Source organism: Drosophila suzukii, chromosome 3, assembly GCF_043229965.1.
Source record: "Drosophila suzukii chromosome 3, CBGP_Dsuzu_IsoJpt1.0, whole genome shotgun sequence".
NCBI lineage: Eukaryota > Metazoa > Arthropoda > Insecta > Diptera > Drosophilidae > Drosophila > Drosophila suzukii.
In genome coordinates this window covers 39,021,327-39,045,324 of record NC_092082.1, presented here as the reverse complement: position 1 = coordinate 39,045,324, position 23,998 = coordinate 39,021,327, and the positions used below count along the sequence as shown (strand labels likewise).

General features: G+C 41.9%; 2 protein-coding genes and 1 long non-coding RNA gene across 3 annotated transcripts in view; 1 reads left to right on the top strand and 2 right to left on the bottom strand.

Moving 5' to 3' along the window:
* LOC108011912 (calcium/calmodulin-dependent protein kinase kinase 1) overlaps window positions 1-23,998 on the bottom strand; it is a 244,973-nt gene that overhangs the window by 24,909 nt on the left and 196,066 nt on the right. The gene's annotated exons all lie outside the window — the stretch shown is intronic.
* On the top strand, window positions 7,971-8,357 carry LOC136117473 (uncharacterized). The gene is made up of 2 exons (XR_011604392.1): window positions 7,971-8,140; window positions 8,195-8,357. It is a non-coding gene; the product is annotated as an uncharacterized lncRNA (long non-coding RNA).
* On the bottom strand, window positions 18,129-22,950 carry LOC139353217 (uncharacterized). Its single transcript, XM_070996757.1, has 2 exons — window positions 20,866-22,950; window positions 18,129-20,782 (listed from the first exon to the last, which is right to left on the bottom strand). The coding sequence occupies exon 1, from the start codon at window positions 21,711-21,713 to the stop codon at window positions 21,060-21,062; it is 654 nt and encodes a 217-aa protein (XP_070852858.1). The 5' UTR covers window positions 21,714-22,950; the 3' UTR covers window positions 18,129-20,782; window positions 20,866-21,059.

Genomic DNA, 23,998 nt, shown 5'->3' with positions numbered 1-23,998 from the left:
GCGTTATGGCGTGATATTTTCCGTCATCTCGTCGCTCACACTGATTTTCGCCAGATGTTCAGTCGCCGCGGCGCAGATCGTGCGAGATGGCAGACGTACAGTACAGAGAGGCGGTCCAGCAAATTCAGGAATTATGCCGCTATTTACGTTTTATACATGTGAGTGAGGAACAACTTACAGCCAAAACTTTAACCCTTATGCGTGCGTTCGTGCATTGTACCCTACAACCACAGTTAACAGATGGAGAATCATATCTCGAAAGGCTGTTAACTGTCTATTTGCCGATTTGAATATCTTTGAGATGGTATTTACCTATTGATTTGCCTTTCTCGTTCGCTAGTTCATAGTATGCCGGGCTGACTTTCTTGATTACCTTTGATATCATAAAAACTGGCGTTAATTTGCTACTGAATTTCTTGACGGCATTGCTCTGTGCAAAATTTCTAGCGAAGACAGTGTCGCCAACCTTCAGCTGTACGGTCCGACTTCGCAAAATGTACTTTCGAGCATTGGTCTCATGGCTGTCTGCTATTCTGGCTTTGGCCTCTTGTCGAGCTAATTGAAGAAATTCAGGATACTTTATCGCTACATCGTTTTGTAATAAGTCCAGCTTACGAAGAAGGTTGTAATCTTTGCCATTTAATATCATGTTCTGACCGAAGCAAATGTAGTAAGGTGAGTAGCCTATGCTACGATGGAAGTTTGCCCTCAAGGACCCGCTAATCTCACTTAGTTGCTTATCCCAATTGGTGTGGTCTTGACCCACGTACGCGCGTACGGCTGCTAGGACAGAACGGTTGAGCCTCTCACTGGCGTTGGCCTGAGGAGAGTAGATCGCGGTACAGATATGTGATATACCAAATCGAGTCAGGAACGCCTTGAATTGTCCCGATTTAAATTGCGAACCGTTGTCAGTCAAAATCGACTCGGGCACGCTGAATGTGTAAAAGACGTGTCTTAGTAGATAATCGCAGATCTTACCCGAAGTGAATTTCTTAAATGGTTGCAAGAAATGGAACTTAGACATGTGGTCGACTATAATCAATAACCCGATATTACCTTCTTTTGATCTCGGATATGGCCCTAATAGATCCATATACAACTTCTGAAAAGGTCTGTCTGATGTCATTGGCCTGCCCATGGGCGGCCTTAGTACTAGGTTTGCACCTTTAGTTGATTTACATGTGGGACAGTTTGATATGTATGAACGGATTTGTGTAATCATATCCGGCCAAAAGAAGAATTGCTTAAGCTTCTGCGCCATCCGACCCATGCCTAGGTGAGCTGAGTCACATGGATCGTGTGCTCGATATAGTACACTGTTTCGGAGGTTCGAAGGCACCCAAAGCTTCCATGAATCACTACCTTCCACGCCTTCGAGGCGCTTATAGATATACCCGTTATCCACACGCAAGTCTGTCAGCCGTGACTGGTCATCTTGTATTCTTCTGATCAATTCTACATACTCTTGCGACATAAAATCCTTCGAGGACATGTCGATCACAGGGCCGAGACCGTGAATCTCATTGACTACTAGTTCGTCTCTCCTAGAAAGCGTATCGGGTACGACATTCTGAGTCCCTTTTCTGTGCTTAATCTCGAATGAAAACCCTTGCAAGCGGATTGCCCATCTGGCTAACCTCCCCGATAAGTCCTTCTGCTTCCTTAGCCACTGCAGCGACGCGTGGTCTGTAACTACTACGAAATCTTGCCCCTCGATATACGCCCTGAATTTGTTAATTCCTCTAATCATAGCCAAACATTCCAATTCGGTTTTCCTCAACAGATCGGTTAAAGCTCGGGTGATGGATGCGTAGTTTTCCACGAACCGTCTATACCATCCGGCGAGACCTAGGAAACGTCTGAGTTGTTTGGTCGTGATAGGTTTCGGAAACTCCTTGACCGCTGAGATTTTACCTGGATCGGCTTTCAGTTGACCGTCCCCGATAATAAATCCTAAGTATTTGATGTCTCTCATACAAAATTTGGACTTCGCGATGTTAATTGTCAAGTTGGCCTTACGGAAATACCCTGCTACTTCCTCGATTAGTTGCATATGTGATTCAAAGTCGTCTGAGAGAAGCAAGAGGTCGTCTAAATAGACGAATACTCTCGTCCTCAGGCTAGGCGGTACTACTTGGTCCATTAACCTACAGACCGTTTGAGCGGCGTTGCATAAGCCGAAGGGCATTACCTTGTACTGGTATAGTGGCCGATTTGGTATGGTGAAGGCTGTGCATTGGCGAGACTTCTCCTCAAGAGGTATCTACCAGAAGGCATGCTTCATGTCTAAGCCGGTAATATATCGAGCAGGAGGCAGTCTGCTGAGAATACCATCCACCTGAGGGAGAGGGTAAGCGTCCTTTAGGGTAAGCTTATTAACCTCGCGGAAATCTAGACATAGCCGAATTTTCTGTCCTCGCTGGACAAGAACGCAGTTACTGCTCCATGGACTCCTAGACTCTTCGATAACATCCATTGCTAACATGTTCTCGATTTCAGAAAACATAACCTTTTCCTTCGCCGGCGAAACTGACCAATGCTTCTGCTTTACCGGAAGAGAACTGCCTACATCAATATGATGCTCTATAAGATGGGTGCGCCCTAATCCTTCTTTCTCATAAGACGGAAGCGTGCTTATGGCTTGATTTAACCTGTCTTGTTGAGCGGCTGATAGTACATGGTTCTTAACTGTCTCATCACTTTCTTCGCGACCTACATCTAATTCGGCTACAGCTCCCTTGTCGTCGGTGATTCTGTCGAGTAACCCAAACTTCTGCCAAAAATCTATACCTAAATATACGTCCTGTTTTAGATCTGGAATGATAAAAATCTCTACTGCGTTTGCCCGTCCCTGGTATTTGATGTTCACAATGAGTCGTCCTGTAACAGGACACTCTGAGTTATTTGCGGTTCTTATGAACCCTGAACAGTTGCGCCTTTGAGGGTGATCGTTAAATGTTTTCGCGGCGTCACCGCCAATACAACTCACTGTCGCGCCTGAGTCTAATAACGCGATGTAAGAATGGTTGTCTATCTCAATATCGGTGTATAATCGACTATCCTTGTTGAGGAAAATGGCTGAAATAAGTCGTCTGCGGTTGTCGCGAACTCCTTTCCAAAAGCTTATCGCTCGTCTCGACGATCTTCGAGTTCTATCGTCGTGCTCAAAACTATTTACGCCCCCAAATATCCTGTTCCGCGTTTCTGTGTACCGAGCCAGCCTCTCCTGATATGGCATATGCTCGGTAGTGCTTTTGATCGGCTGTTGGAAACCGATTCAGTCTGCGTAGCGCAATCTATACCTAATGTTTTGGATGCGGCAGCAGGTTGTTCGCTGACGCATCCTTCTGTCGGTTTTCCGATGGATTACAAGTCTGACATTTTAGCTTAAACACGTTCTTGGCACCGCATCCATAGCAAAAGATGCGCCGCTGATTCTCAAGGCACTCATCGAATCGGTAACCTAGACTATCACAATTCCAGCATTTGAGTGGTTCTCGCTGCATTGCTGCGACTTCGTTCTGTTGCATCTCTTCTTCCTCTCCATCTAGCTGAGATACGAATGGTCTAGGGGCAAAACTGCTTTTTAGGGGCTGCAACTTGATTTGTTTACAAAACTGTTCATGTGTTCGTAACTCTTCTCGCAACCGAGCAAGAGTATTAATCCCTAAGTGCATTAATTCAAATCTGAGTGAGGTCTTGGAGTGCCTTATTAGCAAGCGTACCAAGGATTCCTCTGTTATAGGGTTCCGTAGTTGGGCTACGAGTCTTTCGACATGAAACTGAAATTCTTCAAACGGTTCCTTGTCGCCTTGCCTTCTGCTATTAATGGTCTCCCAAATGTCCATGTCTGTATCAATGTCTTCGAATTTCTTACGAAACTCTTCGCAAAACTTTGACGAAGTGAAGTTGGGATTTGCCTTTTGAAACTTCCAATACCATTCAGTGGCTTTTCCTCCAAAATGATCGCACAAGATATTTTTTTTTTATGATGGACGTTGATGCACTACGAGCAGTACAAACAAGTGGCCCAACGACACCAAGCACGTGCTTGTTACGCGCGGGGCCCTTTTATCAATTTGGGCAAAAAATACGAGTTCGCGAGGAAGATACAAAAAACAAATAGAGACGGGACAGCAGATTGCACCTCACTAAGCTGAGAGCCAGAAACGGTAACTTCTGTACCTATAGGTACGGTCGGCACCGTAGCCGGCACTGAATGTTTTTTTACCACCCGACTTCGAGAAGCAGTGACTTCACCTAAAACAGCTGTATCCATAGGCGCAGTGGGTTCACTTACCACAGTGTCAACAGAGACTGCTGCAGCCACCAAGTTCGGATTTGGGGTGGATACCGTGACCGTATTAACTGCCGCTAAGCTGGTTTTTTTACGTTTAGGCGACTCAGTTAGTAATTTTTTATTATTAAATTGGGCACAAACGGAATTGAACCCCTCATTGAGCTGTTTAAAAGCACCAGAGAGATTCAAAAGGCTGTCTCGAGTCTGCTTCATAAAGCTGCTCATCTCAACAACCATTTCCTTGCAGGATCCACATGACCACATGAGTCCAGAATTCTGATCAATAAAGTCTTTGACTCTACCAGTAAATCCTGCACATTTAACGTGCATTATCGACTCGCAGAGCCAGCAGAAAATAAAAGGGTCTTTAGTTGAAGACGAAAGAGTACAATTTTTCTTAGAGCAGACCAGAGCCATTTTAAGGAAATTAAATAAAATAAAATAATATATGAAAAATACCTCGAGTAAATTTGGCACTGGGATCAAATTCCAAAACCACAAAGGCACAAAACACGAAAAAAATAAGAGCGCGAGATCGCGTAATAATTTAAATGTAAGAGAGCACAAGAGAAAAAATCTTCTATCGATTGAGCGTTGCTTGTGGGACACTGACAACTTTACGCAGGAACAGTTACAATGTAAAGCAAGCAAGAGAGAGAGAGAGTAAGAGACAAGAGAATAGCACACCAAAAGTCTACCAGAAATTTGGCAGGTTCAGAGAGAGTTTAAGTTACAGTTGTAATATAGAGCGGGAGAGAGAGTGAGAATCAAAGAGTTTTAGCAAGTTTAGTGAGTATAAGAATTACACTAACAAAGCTAGGAGATTAAACAAATCTAATATAAATGTTAAAATAACTATAATCACTGGGAGATCTAGTAAAAAACACTAAACACACTAACCCAGCGGTTAGACTAAGCTTTGTTAATAAACAAACACAAAACACTCGCAAAAAATCACAGAATAGACAAAAATTCAGAGCACAAGAGTAAACACAACCGTTCACAAGCGACGCTTGCAGCATTTAGATTCTGCTGAGCTAATGCCCTGATGCGATAGAGAAATTCTTCGGTCTGAAGCCCGTCTAGAGCGCCATCGAATTTGATCCGCCAGCTCTGGATAATAGTCGGTACTTTGTCCTGATGGACTGATACGTGGGACCTGTTGCTTACGCCACTGGCTTGCTGACTGTTATCGTTCCCTGTAGCTGCATACGAATTAGACAGTGGTCTGTTCGCCGGTGCTGATAAATCTCTATTCTCTATGGGTCTTATCCCTGCATTCGATCTTGTATTGCATCCTAGCTGCATTTTTGCTTATTGAGTCTGAATAACGGATGTCAATTCCTGCGTTAACTGACGCTGGCAAATTTGCATTTCACAGCGTACTACACTAGTAATTTCTTCTCGTTGGCTCGATGTATTCAAATGTGACGTGGTACTATTCGTCAGATTCAGTGCTAGTTGGTTTGGGATCTCTAGCCGTTGGGATCTAGTTATCATCCCCCTTCGCTGACCGTTTCCGCGACCCCTTCTAGTCCTAGTGCCTGCGGGCCTAGCGTACTGTTGTTCGTCAGTGTTACGAATTTGCTCTGCGGCGGAGATTTCTGCTTGCAAATTGTTAGTCGGAAAAGATGCCGGTTGTAATTCACACTGGGTCTTACAAATTGGGCATAAATTAGTTTCCTGAAGATGTTCTATAATGCAACGATTGTGGAATTTGTGCATACACGGAACTTCTGTTCGAATGTCTACTGCATTTAACGGCTCGTTACATATATTGCAAAAAGTAGAAATTCCACTAAGAGCAGCTTCTATATCTTCACTACTATGATTTACTACCATTGTATTTTAATTTGCCTTTTGGTAAAAATATAAAAATGTTGGATCGTCACCATTACAACATTCTGCTTATGAGGCCTATTATTTCCTTGATTCGATTGGTTCTGCTATTCCTATGACTGAGCTTATATAACTATGGAATCCCCGAATTTCGAAGGCTGGTCAACCAATACCAACTCAGGTGATTGCTTTTTCCGTGCTCATCGATTCGCGGAGGAATTACTATTGTAAGCTTAAATGTCTCAGCTGATGTGTAGCTCATTCCGGTTAGCCAGTCCGTGATATACTCGACTGTACTACAGTTCCAGGAAATGATCTACCACTACCCTAAAATATTTGAAACCTACATTTGGATTTTTCTTAAATAACGTATTCCTTCACGGGAATTGCTTTATCCTGGGTCGTTCCACTGCTTAAGGAGGACCTCTATACGCTTTTCCACAGAACAAATTGGCTTTTCCGCGCTAGACGTTACTTTAAGAAATTGTGTTCTACAAAAAAAACTGAAAGTTACTGGATGGTGTTAGAGAGCGATTTTCGCGGGAATTTCTGACTATATATCTCTCGATCTGAACGATCGGGCCCCACGTTGGGCGCCATTTCTGTTTTAATTATCATCACGTCTACTATGTAGCGTTCAACTCGAATCCCACCGATTCTCAAGTCGCCACTCGGTATGCTGGTCGTAGAGGTCGTGCACTTCTAGCGATGCTCTGCGCTATGCTCGTCGGATTGGCGTGGGTTCTTTCTACTTCCGCTATACCACGACATAAAACAAGAAAATAAGTGCACTATCTGAAACTATTAAGATGTACCTAAATTGTTGTAATCGGCTGTACCCACTGCTTAGTTACGCCAACAGGAACAGATCTCCAATCGATCAAGGGTTAGGGAGACTTGGACGTTGTTTGCCCCCTTATTCTTTACCCACCCTTCCATGGTAACCTTGACATCTATTAGATTACCCCTTATCTGACATCAGATTATATTCTAATACCCCTCAAACATCATGTAGCTCTGGTGACGATCCAAAAAAAAAAAAATGATTTACACGATCATTTCGTGGCGTTATACAAAAAATTCATTGTTTCCATTCTTTTCATAGGTTTATGCGCGGTGCGTTCTAATAAACCCTTCAAAGGTCGTTTTAGATAATCTATGCACAGGGTGGTGCCGTTTACTTATTTCTATACTCCAAGATCTATATCCCCTTCAGTTCTGCAGTAGGGACGCGGTGACATGGCTCAAGGCAAAAGCTTTTTTTTGTTTTTTTTTTTGTGCCTAAAACGCTGTGCCGCTGTTGACGTCAGCAGAGCAGTCGGCGCAGCGTAGAAGACTGCCCACGAAAACAATCGTGCAACAAAGAGAGGCAGATATTCGGATATTTCCCTCTCTTTCTTATCTTATAATCTGCCTGCACTCCGCGCTCGCAGAGACAAATTTCGGCTGGCCCGTTATTTTTTTTTGCGTCTCTCCGATATGTTCGGCTAGCGACTAATATTTCGGCGGAAAAATTTTCGTGGAGCAGCGACATGTGAATGCCCTAATATTTTAGGAGCATTATTGTGTATCGAAAAAAACAACTAATATTGTTTTATAAAAGTAAACTATTTGATTATAGTAAAATTTAGTATATTGAATTTACTTATAATGTTATATTTACTTATTATACATTTTTATTACAATATAATTTTTTAGTTAAGTTATAGAAATTTAGTCCGTTAAAATTGATTTAAGTATTTAAAACATTTAAGTATTAACATTTTAAAAAAAATCGAAGCATCCATTTTAATGGTGCGCAGCAGAGTTACTTTAATCATTTAGTTAATATAATAAAGTCAGGTAAGTGCTACATTAAGTTTAAGATGTTGTGCATTGATCTTAGTTTAAAGTACGTAAATTTTGAAGGTATTCAATGGGTTCCGTTAGCCGAAAGTGGATGACGAAATGTTTTGTGCCAATAAAAATCCTGCAAAGGGTTAAACACAGCTATAAAAGGTAAATATACAATTAAACAAATAAAACGCATTTTTGAAACATATGTTTTTTCAGGAGCGTTGGCCAAGGATTCAGAGGACCCGGACAAAGGTTTAAGAACGGCGATGACTAACGTTAAAAATAAGCTTACGAAGCATAAAAACAGAAACAATAATTGTACAATTTTTGAAAATCTAAATAATACCATATAATTAAAATGAATTAAAATGAAATTAAATATGTATGTATTTTAAATTTTATATTTTTATAATTGAAAACTCAAGGAAAAATTCTGATTTTCACAAGTGATTCACTTGGGACGTGTCCCTTGCAAGTGATTTCACAAGTGAAAACTCAAGGAAAAATTCTGATTTTCCCAAGTGATTCACTTGGGACGAGTCACTGGCACGTGACAGGCCATACGAAAAATGAGTATAAGGAACAAGTGAAATCCCGTAGGACTTCGAAAAATTTTCATTTGAATTTTCACTTGTGAAAATGCGGACATCCCATACAAATTTCTATATGAAGCGTCACTTGTTCTTCACTTGTGCAAGAGGACATGTCCCACGGGATTCACAAGGTGATTCACAAGTGAAACTTTTTTTTTGGAACTGAAGGGTCCCTAATACATTATATACATATATATATATGGCAAACCATTGCAAATTCAAAAGCGGTACATAATTCAAGTTAACTAGGTAAATTCTTATTTACATATTTACGCCAGAGGTTTTAGCTATCGCGGAATTCGCATCGACAATAATTAAGGCTCAAACATTGTAACTATCGTTAGAAATTTCGTACAAGTACACTTATGCAAAAACTACTCAAATACAGCGGATAGAAAAAGGAAAACTAAAATCTACGCAAGGTTACCGCCGCTGAGCATACAGCAGCCGAATCGCATCTGGCAACGCCGTGCGGCCGATGCCTCCTGTTACTTAGGCCTCATGCCCTAGTGGTGTTGAGGTAGCGGGGTATCTACCCGACTACATATCTAGTCTCTGATGTGTAGGTGTTGTCTAGGTCTAGATGCGGGCGCTGGATGGCTGATCCGACCTCCTGATCAACTCGAAGAAAATGCCCTTCTGACTGTTTATGAATACACTCGTAGAAATTTGACGGCAACCGACCAGGGTCCTAAAAGCCACCCCCCGCTCTGCAATCGTTTGACGATATCAGCGCCAGCATACACTGAGTGGCAGGGACTTAGCGCCTGTTAAGAGATCAATTGCGGGGGTGGTGGGTTCTGAAACAAAAACCCTTCCGATATTATATGACCGGTCCTCGAGGAAAATTATGACTGATATTCACCTCAGACTATGGTTTTGCACTATTCACTTTAGCTTCCACCTAACCTGATCTCAATATATGGTTATGTGGGCGGTAGACAGATTTAAGCGATATGCGCGTTAGAGTGGGCGTGGGGATCTCAGATTTAAATTCCGTAGCCTTGTACGCAGTGCGAGTTTGTTACGCGAATATGCCACGCCCACTCTTACGCTCACAAACAGGCCAACCTGTGGCGCCCACAATTTGCATGATGTATAACAAATTTTAACTGAAATGTTTTGGTCTCGTCAATACCTATTGATTGATCCAAAAAAAGTTTGCCCCGCCCACTCTAACACCCACAAACCGAACAAACCTGTGGCGCCCACAATTTTCATGCTAGATACAAAGTTTTAGCTGAAATGTATTGGTCTCGTCAATACCAATCGATTGATCCAAAAAAAAGTTTGCCACGCCCACTCTAACGCCCATAACGCGTAAATCTGTCTACCTGTCATAACCATATATTGAGATCACGGGTAGGTGGCGCATTTAAATCTCGCTTTGCTGCTTGCATATTTCCATTTCCCTTTAGTCCCTTTAGCTGAGTAACGGGTATCTAATAGTCGAGGTACTCGACTATAGTGTTTTTTCTTGATTATATATAGTTTTAAGCTTATTCCTTCCCCATGTTCCTTTTTATACATAACTTGATATTCATGATATTCTATTAACTCCAAATTTATTGAATTTTCACATTCAATACCTTTTTTGATAATTTATTGAAAACGCTTGTTTCATTGTGCTCGTAACATGATCAGCACCCAAAAAATCAAGCAGTAGCCAAGTTGGAAACAGTGCCAGACATATTTTATTTAATGGCAACGTATGACTCGACGTCTCACTAACTCACCGTGCGACTCGACGGTACATTCACCCGCCAAGTGGTCAACACATTATGCAGTGCCGAGGCAACTACGCAAACTGTTAGCATAATCAAAATTAACAGATTTATTTTAGAACACAACTCGTGTCACTATTCATTACACTTAACTTCCGAGATATCCGCGTTCATACTTACGATTTTTTTGAAGTTTGTGGGCGGTTTGTGGGCGTTTAAGTGGGCGTGGCACCTTGCTGAAACAAACATGAGCTGCGCAGGAATCTCAGGAATCTGCATGCCTAATACCAGTATTCTAGCTCTTATAGTTTCCGAGATCTCAGCGTTCATACTGACAAACAGACAGACGGACATGTCTAGATCGACTCGGCTAGTGATCCTGATCAAGAATATATGTTCTTTATGGGGTCGGAAACGCTTCCTTCTACCTCTTTCATACTTTCCGACGAATCTAGTATTCCCTTTTACTCTACTAGTAACGGGTAAATAAACAAGTTGTTTAGGAAAACTTACTTAACAAAATAATAATCAACAATAGAGATTGAATAATAAAATAGGATCTTTATGGAAATAAATTGCATAGCAGTAACTCCCGACCATTTTAATTTCATAATTTTTCTGAAAAAAGTAAATATTTTAATAGAAAACAAGAACAAGAAATGGACGAAAATTCCAAATTATTTAATGAAGTAAAATATCGTACGGGGATTTTAAAAAATGTAGCTATCAACGAAAAAACAATTTTACGAAAACACCGATTGCGATTGAAAACAAAACCCGAAGTTTTTAACGCAAACATTTTAAACGAAAATGAAATAAAAGAATCATTTATACATAAAAGTTTATAACTTCATTTTACAATAACTTATTGGAACTCACATAAAATATCCCACTATTAACGGAAAATAAAATCTGTTTAATACCACAGCTATTGCACAAACCAACGGAAAATGAATAATTGATAATTGAATGATTCATTCGGTTGCTTCGATGGTAAATGGAAGCGTTAGGAACGCACGCGCAAAGGTCCAGCTATTCTTGTCATCTATGCCTGGTGGTGGTCTTGTCCTTAAACTTCAGCCTTCTATCATTCCGAAAACAACAACAAACGTGCTACAACAAGAAATTATAAGGGGATAGTATCCGCTCACAGCCGCTCAGACAAACAGACAAGAAAATCACTCAAAAATCCGTAAAGATCCTTTGATGTTATAGAGGTGCTTTGGTCCTAAATGTTTCGATAATCATAATTGGAACTTACTTGATCATAAATAACTGCTTACTAGTACGACAACTAAATAAAAAGTCAAAGAAGAAATTGCGGAGAGAACATGAAAATGTATGGTCGTTCAGCGGCCAAAATTCGAAGTAAGACATTAGTATATGATTGCTTTCGCGTTCTTAATAAACTCAGTCATACAAATAGAATAATCGCAAAAAAACATTGCCCTTGAATTTCGATTCTATCGTTTCAGAATCAGATAAAAATTTTGGCCTTGAAGTTTGCGCTTCCCATTCCCCGATTAAACGTAAGGTCTGGCTGCGGCCGTGAAATTTAACTTCTCTTGAATTTTGCATTTGCTCATCCCGCTCAGGGACTTGGCTTTGGGACAGTGGGGCAAGAGTCATAAACAACTAGGCTTTCGGTTTAAATAAAATACATGGAAATATTTACTTTCGTGAACCATCACTCACCAACGTTCGGAAATTCCATCGAAGAAAAAGGGCTTCCGTGAGGTTTTCCGGGTCTTGTGGGATTTATATATAAAAAAACAATAAAACAAATAACACTATTATGCCCACTGTGCCGACTCGTATGTATTTCTGCTCACGCTCTTTTTTACTTGAATACTTTTATCCTCTGCACCGATGTTTGCACAGAACAAGCATCACATTTACTTTCGGGTAATGGGGGTCTTCGCTTATCTGAACCCTCTCAAAATACATTACCCAACTCTCCATTTTTCCTCCAAACTTTAATTACTTGTGGCTTGGCTTAAAACAACACAACACAATAAAATATAACAATTTTCCGCCGTTCCTTTTTCGATCCGCGTCTTTTACATTAATGCCAAGCTATCTAGTCGCCTAGACTTCTACTCAACTCAAAGCTTGGTGAGTTAGTGGAAGGGAGAGGAAACAGTAATGAGCGCGATTCCAGGCGAACTCAAGCTCTAGTTGGAGTTGAGGTAGCATCTTTTTGGAGATTTGGCGACTATACTAGATTTTCACCCAAAATTAACTTAGTTAAAATAAATCCCTGAGATAAAATAAAACATCTGCCTTTTAATACTAAATAATAAAGTCAAAGACCTCAGGTCCCCCTTTTGAGATGATGGGGCGTCTCCAACTTCGTCGTTGATTCGCTTTCACTGCATTGCTTTTTGAACTCATCCAGAGTACTCAGTTGTGGTCATGGGTCTTCTAGAACTGGCATTAAGCGCCAAACCCTTAACTTCGGATTCAGCGCTGCTTATAATTATAAACAAGAAAGATCGCTATAGTCGAGTACCTGGACTATCAGATACCCGTTACTCAGCTGAAGGCACCAAAGGGAAATAGAGATATGCAAGCAGCAAAGCGAGATTGAAATGCGCCACCTACGCACAATTTCAATATATGGTTATGTGGGCGGTAGACAGATTTAAGCGTTATGGGCGTTAGAGTGGGCGTGGCAAACTTTTTGTTTTTTTTTGGGCGCGGATCTCCGTTGAGGCTATCTCGCCTCTCCCTGACTATGACTCCGCAATTTTCCTAAGATTGACCATTGTCTCTGTTGCCTCTTTCATTCCGAAAACTATCTACGTCAAAATTCTTGTTCTAGCTGTATGGTAGTACCAATGCGACAAGTATATGGCGGCATCATAACTGTTCGAAACCTAGGTGGCGCTGCAAATAAATTTATCTGCCACAAGCGTTACATCATCAAGTTGCCTTTGCAAAAATTAATATTTCCTAAAGAATATTTTAAAAAAATGTTCAACAACTATTATATCGTTATAAACAATATAACTTTATCAACAAAGTATTTTATTATATGCTCAACATAATTTAATTAATTACTAGCTATTCACGCCGCGAGCAACAATTATCAAAGCATTGCTAGTATTTGAGAAAGCTTTAAAAAACCAATCGTTGACTTAAAGGGACCTAGAGTATTTTTGTATAATATGTTTGATATGTTGGGCAATTTAAATGGGCGCTTTATAAGTATCCATATCTTATACTTGCATGACCAACAACTTCAAATTAGATACAATTTCGCTGATTTGTAAGAAATTTATTAATTTAAATTTTTAAAAAATGTCAATAATAGCATTGCGTTTCAGTAATTTCTTGCAAGTGTATTGGTTCCAAAGGTACTGAAGTTCTGATAATAGTTTGGGATTTTCTTTTAGGACTGATTTATAAGCATTAGATGATCCGTTCTGCTATCCTAACTGTTCAATTTTGGTCTTTAACTTTGACCCTATAAACTTTGTTTACGGGGTGCCACAGAAATAGCTCAGCGTTGAAGTGGCCTTATATTGAAGATTATGAGAAACAATTTGCGCCATTTCTGCTGCCACCGATAATCAGCGCTTTTAAGCGTAGTATACCCTCATCAGTAATTGAAATTTCGTATTACATTTAATTTTTTAATTTAAGTGCATATGTACATTCTGTTCGTGTTTTATATTTAAAACAAGGAAGAACGCTATAGTCGAGTACCTCGACTATCAGATTCCCGTTACTCAGCTAAAGGGACAAAAGGGAAATGGAGATATGCAAACAGCAAAGTGAGATTGAAATGCGCCACCTACCCGCGATCTCAATATATGGTTAAGTGGGCGGTAGACAGATTTAAGCATTATGGGCGTTAGAGTGGTCGATTCACTATAGTTAAAATTTTTGTTGTAGCATCAAAATTGTAAAAGCCACAGTTTTGGGCAGTTTGTGGGCGCTCAAGTAGGCGTATGCCGCTGCTGAAACAAACTTGCGCTGCGCAAGAAGCTCAGGAATCTGCATGTCAAGTCCCAGTAGCCCAGCTTTTATAGTTTCCGGGATCTCAGTGTTCATCCGGACGGACAGACACACGGACAGACAGACGGACAGACGGACAGACGACCGATTTGGCCTTGGCGAGGGCGGAAGTGTGAGCCGGTGCGTTGTCATGTGTAGGGTACAATGCACGCACGCACGCATAAGGGTTAAAGTTTTGGCTGTAAGTTGTTCCTCACTCGCATGTATAAAACGTAAATAGCGGCATAATTCCCGAATTTGCTGGACCGCCTCTCTGTACTGTACGTCTGCCATCTCGCTCGCACGATCTGCGCCGCGGCGACTGAACATCTGGCGAAAATCAGTGTGAGCGAAGAGACGACGAAAAATATCACGCCATAACCCCGTTATTTTCCGTCTCTGCGCTCCCTACTTAGATTCCTGGAAGCGAAGTCAGCCACGTAGGCCAACTTCTGTGCACAGCTCGAACACTTGAGTTTCTCTTGCTAAGGCCAGCACACGTGCGCCAAAACCCACAGTCAAGATATAATTCGAAACAAGTCCACGTGAAAACTGACCGACAAACGGTACCGAAGTGCGGCAAGGTGCAACCTGTACAGTAATAGCTAAAGTGAATAGTGCAAAACCATAGTCTGAGGTGAATATCAATCATAATTTTTCTCGAGGACCGGTCATATAATATCGGAAGTGTTTTGGTTTCAGAACACACCCCCCCCCCCGCAATCGAACTATTAACAGGCGCTAAGTCCCTGCCACTCAGTGTATGCTGGCGCTGATATCGTCGAACGATTGCAGAGCGGGGGGTGGCTTTTAGGACCCTGGTCGGTTGCCGTCAAATTTCTGCGAGCGTACTTATAAACAGTCAGAAGGGAATTTTCTTCGACTTGATCAGGAGGTTGGATCAGCCATCCAGCGCCCGCATCTCGGCTTACGTACCGGTAGCGGAGGCGCCTTCATGAACAATTAAGCAACGCAGACCTAGCCAACACCTACACATCAGAGACTAGATATGTAGTCGGGTAGATACCCCGCTACCTCAACACCACTAGGGCATGAGGCCTAAGTAACAGGAGGCATCGGCCGCACGGCGTTGCCAGATGCGATTTGGCTGCCGTATGCTCAGCGGCGGTAACCTTGCGTAGTTTTTAGTTTTCCTTTCTCTATTCGCTGTATTTGAGTAGTTTTTGCATAAGGGTACTTGTACGAAATTTCTAACGATAGTTTTAAATACGTCCATTAGGTAAAATGCTTCTTATGTAAATGGGAAATGCATCGAAGTTAAGGTTGTACACATCACACATATACATATATATCATTGTCGATGCGAATTCCGCGATAGCTAAAACCTCTGGCGTAAATATGTAAATAAGAATTTACCTAGTTAACTTGAATTACGTACCGCTTTTGAATTTGCAATGATTTGCCATATATATATGTATATAATGTATTAGGGATATAAATCTTGGAGTATAGCAATAAGTAAACGGCACCACCATGTGCTTAGATTATCTAAAACGATCTTTGAAGGGTTTATTAGAGCGTACCGCGCGTAAGCCTATGAAATAAATGAAAACAAAGAAGTCTTTGTATAACGCCACGAAATGATCGTGTAAATTATTTTTTTTTATGGATCGTCACCGGAGCTACATGATGTTTGAGGGGTATTAGAATATAATCTGATGTCAGATAAGGGGTAATCTAATAGATGTCAAGGTTACCATGGAAGGGTGGGTAAAGAATAGGGGGGCAAACAACGTCCAAGTCTCCCTAACCCTTGATCGATTGGAGATCTGTTCCTGTTGGCGTACCTAAGCAGTGGGTACAGCCGATTACAACAATTTAGGTACATCTTAATAGTTTCAGATAGTGCACTTATTTTCTTGTTTTATGTCGTGGTATAGCGGAAGTAGAAAGAATCCACGCCAATCCGACGAGCACAGCGCAGAGCATCGCTAGAAGTGCACGACCTCTACGACCAGCATACCGAGTGGCGACTTGAGAATCGGTAGGACTCGAGTTGAACGCTACACATGTGTGTTTTCTGCAATTCGGCGGCGAATCGGCTCAATAATTCGGCATGGTACAGCCCTGTGAGCTTTTTGCCCTTCTCCAGGTAGTCGATGTAGATCACACCTTGTGAGTCCCAAAAAAAGGTGGCCATCGCCTTTACGGCCGATGGGACAGTTTACGTCTTCTTCGGAGCAGGTTCGTCGGGTGAAGTCCACTGTTTCGACTGTTCCTTGGTCTCTGGGGTGTACCAGTGGATCCATGTTTCGTCGACGGTCACGAAACGACGCGAAAATCCTTCGGATTGCGCTTAAGAGGCGTCAAACACTGCTGCACTGGTCTCACGGTTGCGTTTGTTGTCCGGAGTGAGCAAACGCGGCACCCATCGCGCCGACAGCTTTCTCATGCCCAAAATTTCATGCAGGATATGACCCACGCGGTCTTTTGACATGCCTACTGTCTTAGCTATCTCGCGTACCTTCAATCGGCGGTCACGTTATCCTCCGTGGTAGGGGCACCGTGGTTCGGGGCACCGACGTGCGACCACGTTGAAACTCGTTAAACCAATTTTGGACGGTCGACATCGAAGGAGAAGAGTCACCGTACAAGACATCCAAGCGCTCATTAATTTCGCTGCGCGATTTCCCTTCCAAAAACAAGAATCGAGTCACAGACCGATATTGCTCTTTCTCCATTTTTCTAAAATCCGCAGACACGTCCTAGTCCACATGCAGTCAAAACAAAACTACGAGTCCGATTCGGCTGAAATTTCGACAGTAGCCGTCTACGAGAATGTACTGCACGATAGTAAAGTTCTCTTGCGATAGTGACGCTATCGGGCGGTGAGGCTAATTACTTATCGGACTGCCCTCGTACATGCCAACTTGTCAGTGTGTGTCTGTGCGGTGTGTTTACTACATGTACCTTTTCTCTTCAACAGCATATTCCGCGTGGGCTGAAAATTGGAAAAAAGGTTCCAAAAAACGATGATTGTTCATCACAAGAAAAATCTACTCATGTTAAAAAAATTGCATAAGTAATATCGTAAATATTATATAAAAAAACGTACAAAAACAAATATAATTACTTTTTTTAAAATAAATTTTTATAAATATAGCATTGGTAAAATAAATATTTTTTTTTCTTAAATAATTATATTTCCTTTTTATCATTCAGAAATTATCAACGGACTGTTAAACAACGCAGAAATACAAACACCATAGGCTTCTAATAAAAGCGAGCGAGCGAAACTATCAGAGGGCTTATACATTAAATTCGATATCTTAAAAACAAACAAGGAAGAACGCTATACTCGAGTACCTCGCCTATTAGATACCCGTTACTCAGCTAAAAGGACCATTGGGAAATGGAGATATGCAAGCAGCAAAGCGAGATTGAAATGCGCCACCTATCCGCGATCTCAATATATGGTTATGTGGGCGGTAAACAGATTTATGCGTTATGGGCGTTGGAGTGGGCATGGCAAACTTTTTTCGAGTCAATCGATAGGTATTGACGAGACGAATGCATTTCAATTAAAATTTGTTTCTAGCATGAAAATTGTGTGCGCCACAGGTTTAGGCGGCTTGTGGGCGTAAGAGTTGGCACGACAAACTTTTTTTAGGTATTGATAAGAACAATACATGTCAGTTACAAGGAGCTACCGCTTTGGGCGATTTGTGGGCGTGGCACTCTGCATAAATAAACATGCGCTCCGCAAGAAGCTCAGAAATCTACATACCAAATTTTAAATATAACGGTCTATTTATTATAGGATATAGTTGTCCGATTAGGCCCGATTAGGCCCGTACTACCTGCAATAGAAATAAGACTTTTAATACAGTTTTATTCCGATTACTTTAGAAATAAGGGATTAGTTTGCGAAGAAACTAGTGATACTGGTCTAGTAATGCTGATCAAGAATATATGTACTTTTTGGGGTCGAAAACGTCTCCTTCACTGCGTTGCAAACTTCTGACTGAAATCATTATACCCTCTGCAAGGTTATAAAAATGTGCAGTTCTTTGGGGGTTTTTGTGCTAGTCTTTTTTTTCGTGATAAGGAAACATTTTTTTGCAGTTTAACTTTCGATGGAGAAACACGGATGTTTAAAAGCATAATCGCAAAATTAAATGAACCTCAATCCGCAAAAAAAAACGTTGGTCTAACTGAAAAAAAATAATGAAAAAATTAAAATAATTTTAGGTTCTTATGAATAACAGTACTAGCAATGGTAAAGACATTTGAGAGTTAGAGGATGTATAACCATTCCCCTGAAGAATTCGCGGGTTAAATGCCAAAGTGGTTTTAAAATGTGCCTAATCTTAAGGCATACCCACAAAAAAATTCATAAATTTTATTTTAGAAATTAAGCTTCCTTAACAAAGTCCCCCAATTTTTTTCCTATTCCGCTTTATGCATTGTCTTCGGATGGCTTGGGGGGCGTCGAGCTGAAGGCTACCGAACGGGTCGCATGTTGCGGATAGCGAGCCTCTGGTTCTGCAGGGTAGCTACGAATAAGCGAGGAAGTTGGACACGGCCCGGCTACCGCTAAGCCCCCAGTCATCGGGTATCTGCGCCGTAGCAGTACCGACGACGCGCTTGTGCTGCCGCCTCCGACAATAGCTACCTCTTCCCTATCCACACAACACTCATCTCACCCCGGGCTGGACTAAGGTGTCACTCGTACCGTGCTGAGAGTCAATCTGGCTGGGAGCCCGAGTCAATAAATAACACAGTCTCAAACGGTGAGCTCAGTCAAGTGTAGACCGCCTGTTCTAAGTCAGCCTTACCAGGGTACAGCGGATCTCTCCCGGGTGGACCTGTCCCTTCTCCGCAGCTCGAGGGATATAACCATGGATAACTTAAATAAAACAAGGAAGAACGGTATAGTCGAGTACCTCGACTATCAGATACCCGTTACTCAGCTAAAGGGACCAAAGGGAAATGGAGATATGCAAGCAGCAAAGCGAGATTAAAATGCGCTACCTACCGGGCGTTAGAGTGGGCGTGGCAAACTTTTGTCTTGGATCAATCGATAGGTATTGACGAGACCAAGTCATTTCAGTTAAAAAAATTTTCTATCTAGCATGAAAATTGTGGGCGTCACAGGTTTGGGCGGTTTGTGGGCTTGGCAAATTTTTTTTTGGGTCAATCGATAGGTATTAATGAGAACAATACATTTCAGTTAACATTTTTATTCTAGCATCAAAGCAGTAGGAGCCACAGCTTTGGGCGGTTTGTGGGCGTTAGAAACAAACTTGCGCTGCGTAAAAAGCTCAGGAATCTGCCCGCCAAATCTCAATAGCCTAGCTCTTATAGTTTCCGAGATCTCAGCGTTCCGGACAGACGGACAGACGGACATGGCTAGATCGACTCGGCTAGTGATCCTGATCAAGAATATATACATTTTATGGGGCCGGAAACGCTTCCTTCTGCCTGTTACATACTTTCCGACAAATCTAGTATATCCTTTTACTCTACGAGTAACGGGTATAAAAATGGCTCCAACTACAATATATTGTATATATTGTATTTTACAATACAAAAAAATTATTTTTGTGGGGGCAATAGTTAAAATTTTTTTAAATATAAATGTGTTTTAATTTTCGGGAAATTAAAAAATTTCTGTTTTTAAAAAATGTATTTAATAAGTATAGGTCCGATCGTTACGAGTGATACATCAATCAAAAGGTATCGCAAAAACTAAAAAGGATTGCATACAAAGACTTAAAAAAATCAGTTGGTTTGGGAGAAAGAGCGGTGAAAGTGTATAAGTTAAAATTTAGAAAAATTTATCTGTTGGGGCTGTTGGGGATAAGATGATCAGGTTGGGGGTACAAAAACTAAATTTCAACGTTAACCACAAGTGAAAAGAGAACCGTTTTACTTTGATCTGCAACTGTAACTGAACCTTTATTAGCAGCAGAGAGATTACATGGGGTTGCTTACAGAGGATTAACAGAGTGTAAATATGTAGTCGATTATTAAATGAGATTATGTTTATATTATTGGGTACAAAGAGAGACCAGCTGAGGAAAAGCTTATGTACTGGTCGGCAGCATATGCCTGTGCTTGCTCGAACGTGGGCCGTCGTCGTGAATAATGACCATAGTGTCCGCTCAAATGTTTTCTGATGGCGTTGTCGATTTAGTGCGGGAACGCAGTTCTTGTAGGTAGTCGGGTGACCACCGACGCCAAAATTCCTGCTTAGCTGTGACTACGGCATCAAATCTTTCTAGGTTGGAGACATTTGTGGATGAGATGATTTTCTGTGGAAGCGCGCGAAGAGATCTCCCCACAAGGAAGTTACCCGGAGTAAGTGCTCCAAGGTCGTTGGGATCCGCAGATAGCGGAGACAGCGGGCGCGAATTCAGCATCGCTTCGACTTCTCTGCTGATGGTACAGAGCTCTTCAAATGTAAATCTTGTGTTCATTAGCGTTCTGTAGAGCAGACTCTTCGCGCTCTTCGCGGTCTCCTAATGGACTCCAAAGTGCGCAGTTTTTGGAGGGATGAAATGGAATGTTAAAAATTGGTTGACGAATATGATGAAACAGCTACTTGCGTGGCTTTGTCTTCTTGTAGTTCACGGAGATGATTGGCAGCTCCGACAAAATTAGTTCCATTGTCGCAGATATCCGATGGGCTTAAGCGCCGGACGATCATCCGTTTAAGTGCTGCGAGAAATGCCTTGGTTGACAAATCAGAGTCGACTTCTATGTGCACTGCCTTGGAAGCCAAACAAATAAGGACGGCTAGATAGGACTTTGAGGGAGATGCGTGTTAAATGGTCCGCAGAAGTCGACGCCACACTTCTGGAACGGTTGTTGTGATTGTACTCGTTCTGGTGGCAGCGATCCCATGAGATCGTTCTCCAGTTTAGGCTTAAACCGAACGCACGCCATACAGGAACGCACCACTCGACGAGCGATGTCTCTGGCATTGACGATCCAGTATTCCAAACGGATTAGCGCGGTCAGAGCTTTCGGGCCTGCATGACAATTCCGTAAATGCAAGTGCCGAACATAGATCCAAGTGAAGTGCGCCTTGCTAGGAAGCAGCAGCGGGTGCCGTTTAGTTTCAGGGATATCGGTGTCCTGGAGTCGTCCTCCAACGCTGATGGGGGCATATCCTGAGGAGCTGTCGAGAAATGGAGTTAAATATTTAAAATGACTTGTAAGCGGTTTAGCTTTCTGTAGCGAGCGAAAGTCTTCTCGAATCGACTGTTGCTGAATGTTGTAAACGATGCTGTACGATGCGTGACGGAGTTCGTCTGGGGTAAGCGATGCGTCGACAATTTTACCTCCCCGTGATATTGTTGCAAAGCGAAAGGCATAGGCGATGGTGTGGAGGCAACGAATGTAGGAGCTAATGCGGGTCAAATGTTGGAGAACGTGATTGTTGATCATGGTTTTACAGAATGCGCTTCTTCTTTGCTCTGCCTTGACAACTTCTTAGTTTATATCGATAGTTTCTGGAGACTTTGGTCACTGGGATATCGGTTGGGTCAAGACCGGTGGCCCTGTGAACCACATAGAGGTTGCGAGTTCAGTTGTGGTAGTACCACGTAAGACAATATCCGCCGGGTTGCTTCCACCGGGAACAAATTTCCACTGGCCATCTGCAGTCCAACCTTGAATTTCTGATATGCGGTTACCGACGAATGCTCACAGAGTTACTGAGTGTCTGTTCGTACCCAAAGGTACTCAACATGACCACACCCAACAAATCAAGCAGTAGCCAAGTTGGGAACAGAACCAGGCGCTCAGTAGCACCCACTGCATATGAGAATGGCTGATCAGCATATTATAGGTCTCACTTACTCACCGTCTTACCGACTCAACGGCACACTGACCGGCCAATGCAGTCAGCACATTTTGCAGTGTCTGCCGCGGTTCTACTTCCTACATCTGGGAATAGGGCTCGTAATACACTATCTCAACTAACAGCTAACCACGTTAGCTCACCCTCAGCGCAGCTCTAGCATCGCCTGTGGTCCGGCATCGTAGTAACCATCGTTACCATTGCCGCGACGCGATCGTCCTGCCATCAAAGCGTCCCCGTGCCAGCGACAAGTGCTCATTACCCCCTTGTCCCGCGGTGTGACCAGGAAGTGTCTACTTCGGTTAGGCACAAACAGTGTCGTTTTAGCCAATGGAGAACAATTTGTGCATCCGTCCACAAATATGCCGTGTATTTTCTTTCCGCTAATAAGAGTTTTATCTTTGCATACAGTTGGAAAGGCAAATGTGCTTCGCACAACTCAAATTTCGGAAGAGATTTCTTCTTAGTAGGAGCTACTCTGGTGTTGCCAGTCAGCAAATGAACTGCAGTATTTCATGTCGATGTCTCCGAGCGTAGATACAGGCAGCAACCGTTAGCTCGGATTGATGAGTCGCAGAAACTATAAAGTTGAAGTGTTCGAGGCTTGTGTTGGAGTCAATAGCGGGGAATCGACAATAGGGAGACTGTTTGGAACGACTCGAAAAACTCGGTCCAAGCTGTGTGTATATTCTGTGGTACGCTGTCATCCCAGCACAGGTTAGCGAACCAAAGTTCTTGAAGGAGTATTTTTGCGACGACAATAAGCGGCGAGAGTAGTCTAAGAGGGTCGAACGGGAATAAAATTGTTCTTTTGGTAATGATCAAGATGTAGTTGCCTGTACATTTTAGTCACGTCCGCAGTGATGGTGTAGGAGTTTAGGAGTTTAAGGAGTTACATATACATTTCGTCCTGGAGTGTTGGGCCAATGCATAGCAAGTCGTTCAGCGATGTTGAATTACATTACATTACATTTGACATTATTAAGCTATGGCATATTAAAATCCGTGTTAATTTAGACAATCTATGGGCTTTAATAGTTTAAATATAAGACAGTTTTATGAAAAACTTTAAATCTAAAATCACTAACAAATAATATAAAAATAAAATTAATTGTTTACCTAGTGGTTCCGTAACATTATGAAGCTATGGCATATTAAAAACCGTGTTGATTTAGCCAATCTATGAGCTTTACTAGTTTAAATTCAAGACAGTTTCTGAAAAACTTGGGAAAATTAAAATCAATAACAAATATTATAAAAATAAAATTAAATGTTTACCTAGAGGTTCCACAACATTATTAAACTATTGCATTTTAAATTCCGTGTTAGTTTAGCCAATATATGAGCTATGATAGTTGAAATATAAGTCAGTTTTTGTAAAACTTAGCAACATTAAAATCACTTACAAGTTATATTAAAATTAAATTAAATGATTACCTAGAGGTCTCAGAACATTATTAAGCTATGGCATTTTAAAATTCGTGCTAGTTGAGCCAATATATGAGCTTAGTAGACTCACTAGTGTGTTTGAAAACGCAGTGGTGCGGGATGTAATACTGAGGCTCGTGCAGTTTAGGATGTGTAACCGGGGACATGTGCCCTAATTTCTAGTATTCCTCCATGAAGTCGCAATACTGTTGACGAAGTTTTGATGATTTCCATAGACGACGTTCAATGCTCAGAATCCAGTGGCGCGCTGTATCAAACGAACTTCCCAGACGGCTAGGGTCATCTTTGAAGGGGAGTTTGACAATAATCCTACCGGTGCTGTCGAGGCGCGTACTCATCCTGTACTGCTCCTCACAAATAGAATGCTCCGGCTTCTGAAAATGCAGCGAATCGACAGCTTCCAGTTCCCAAAGACGTTTGA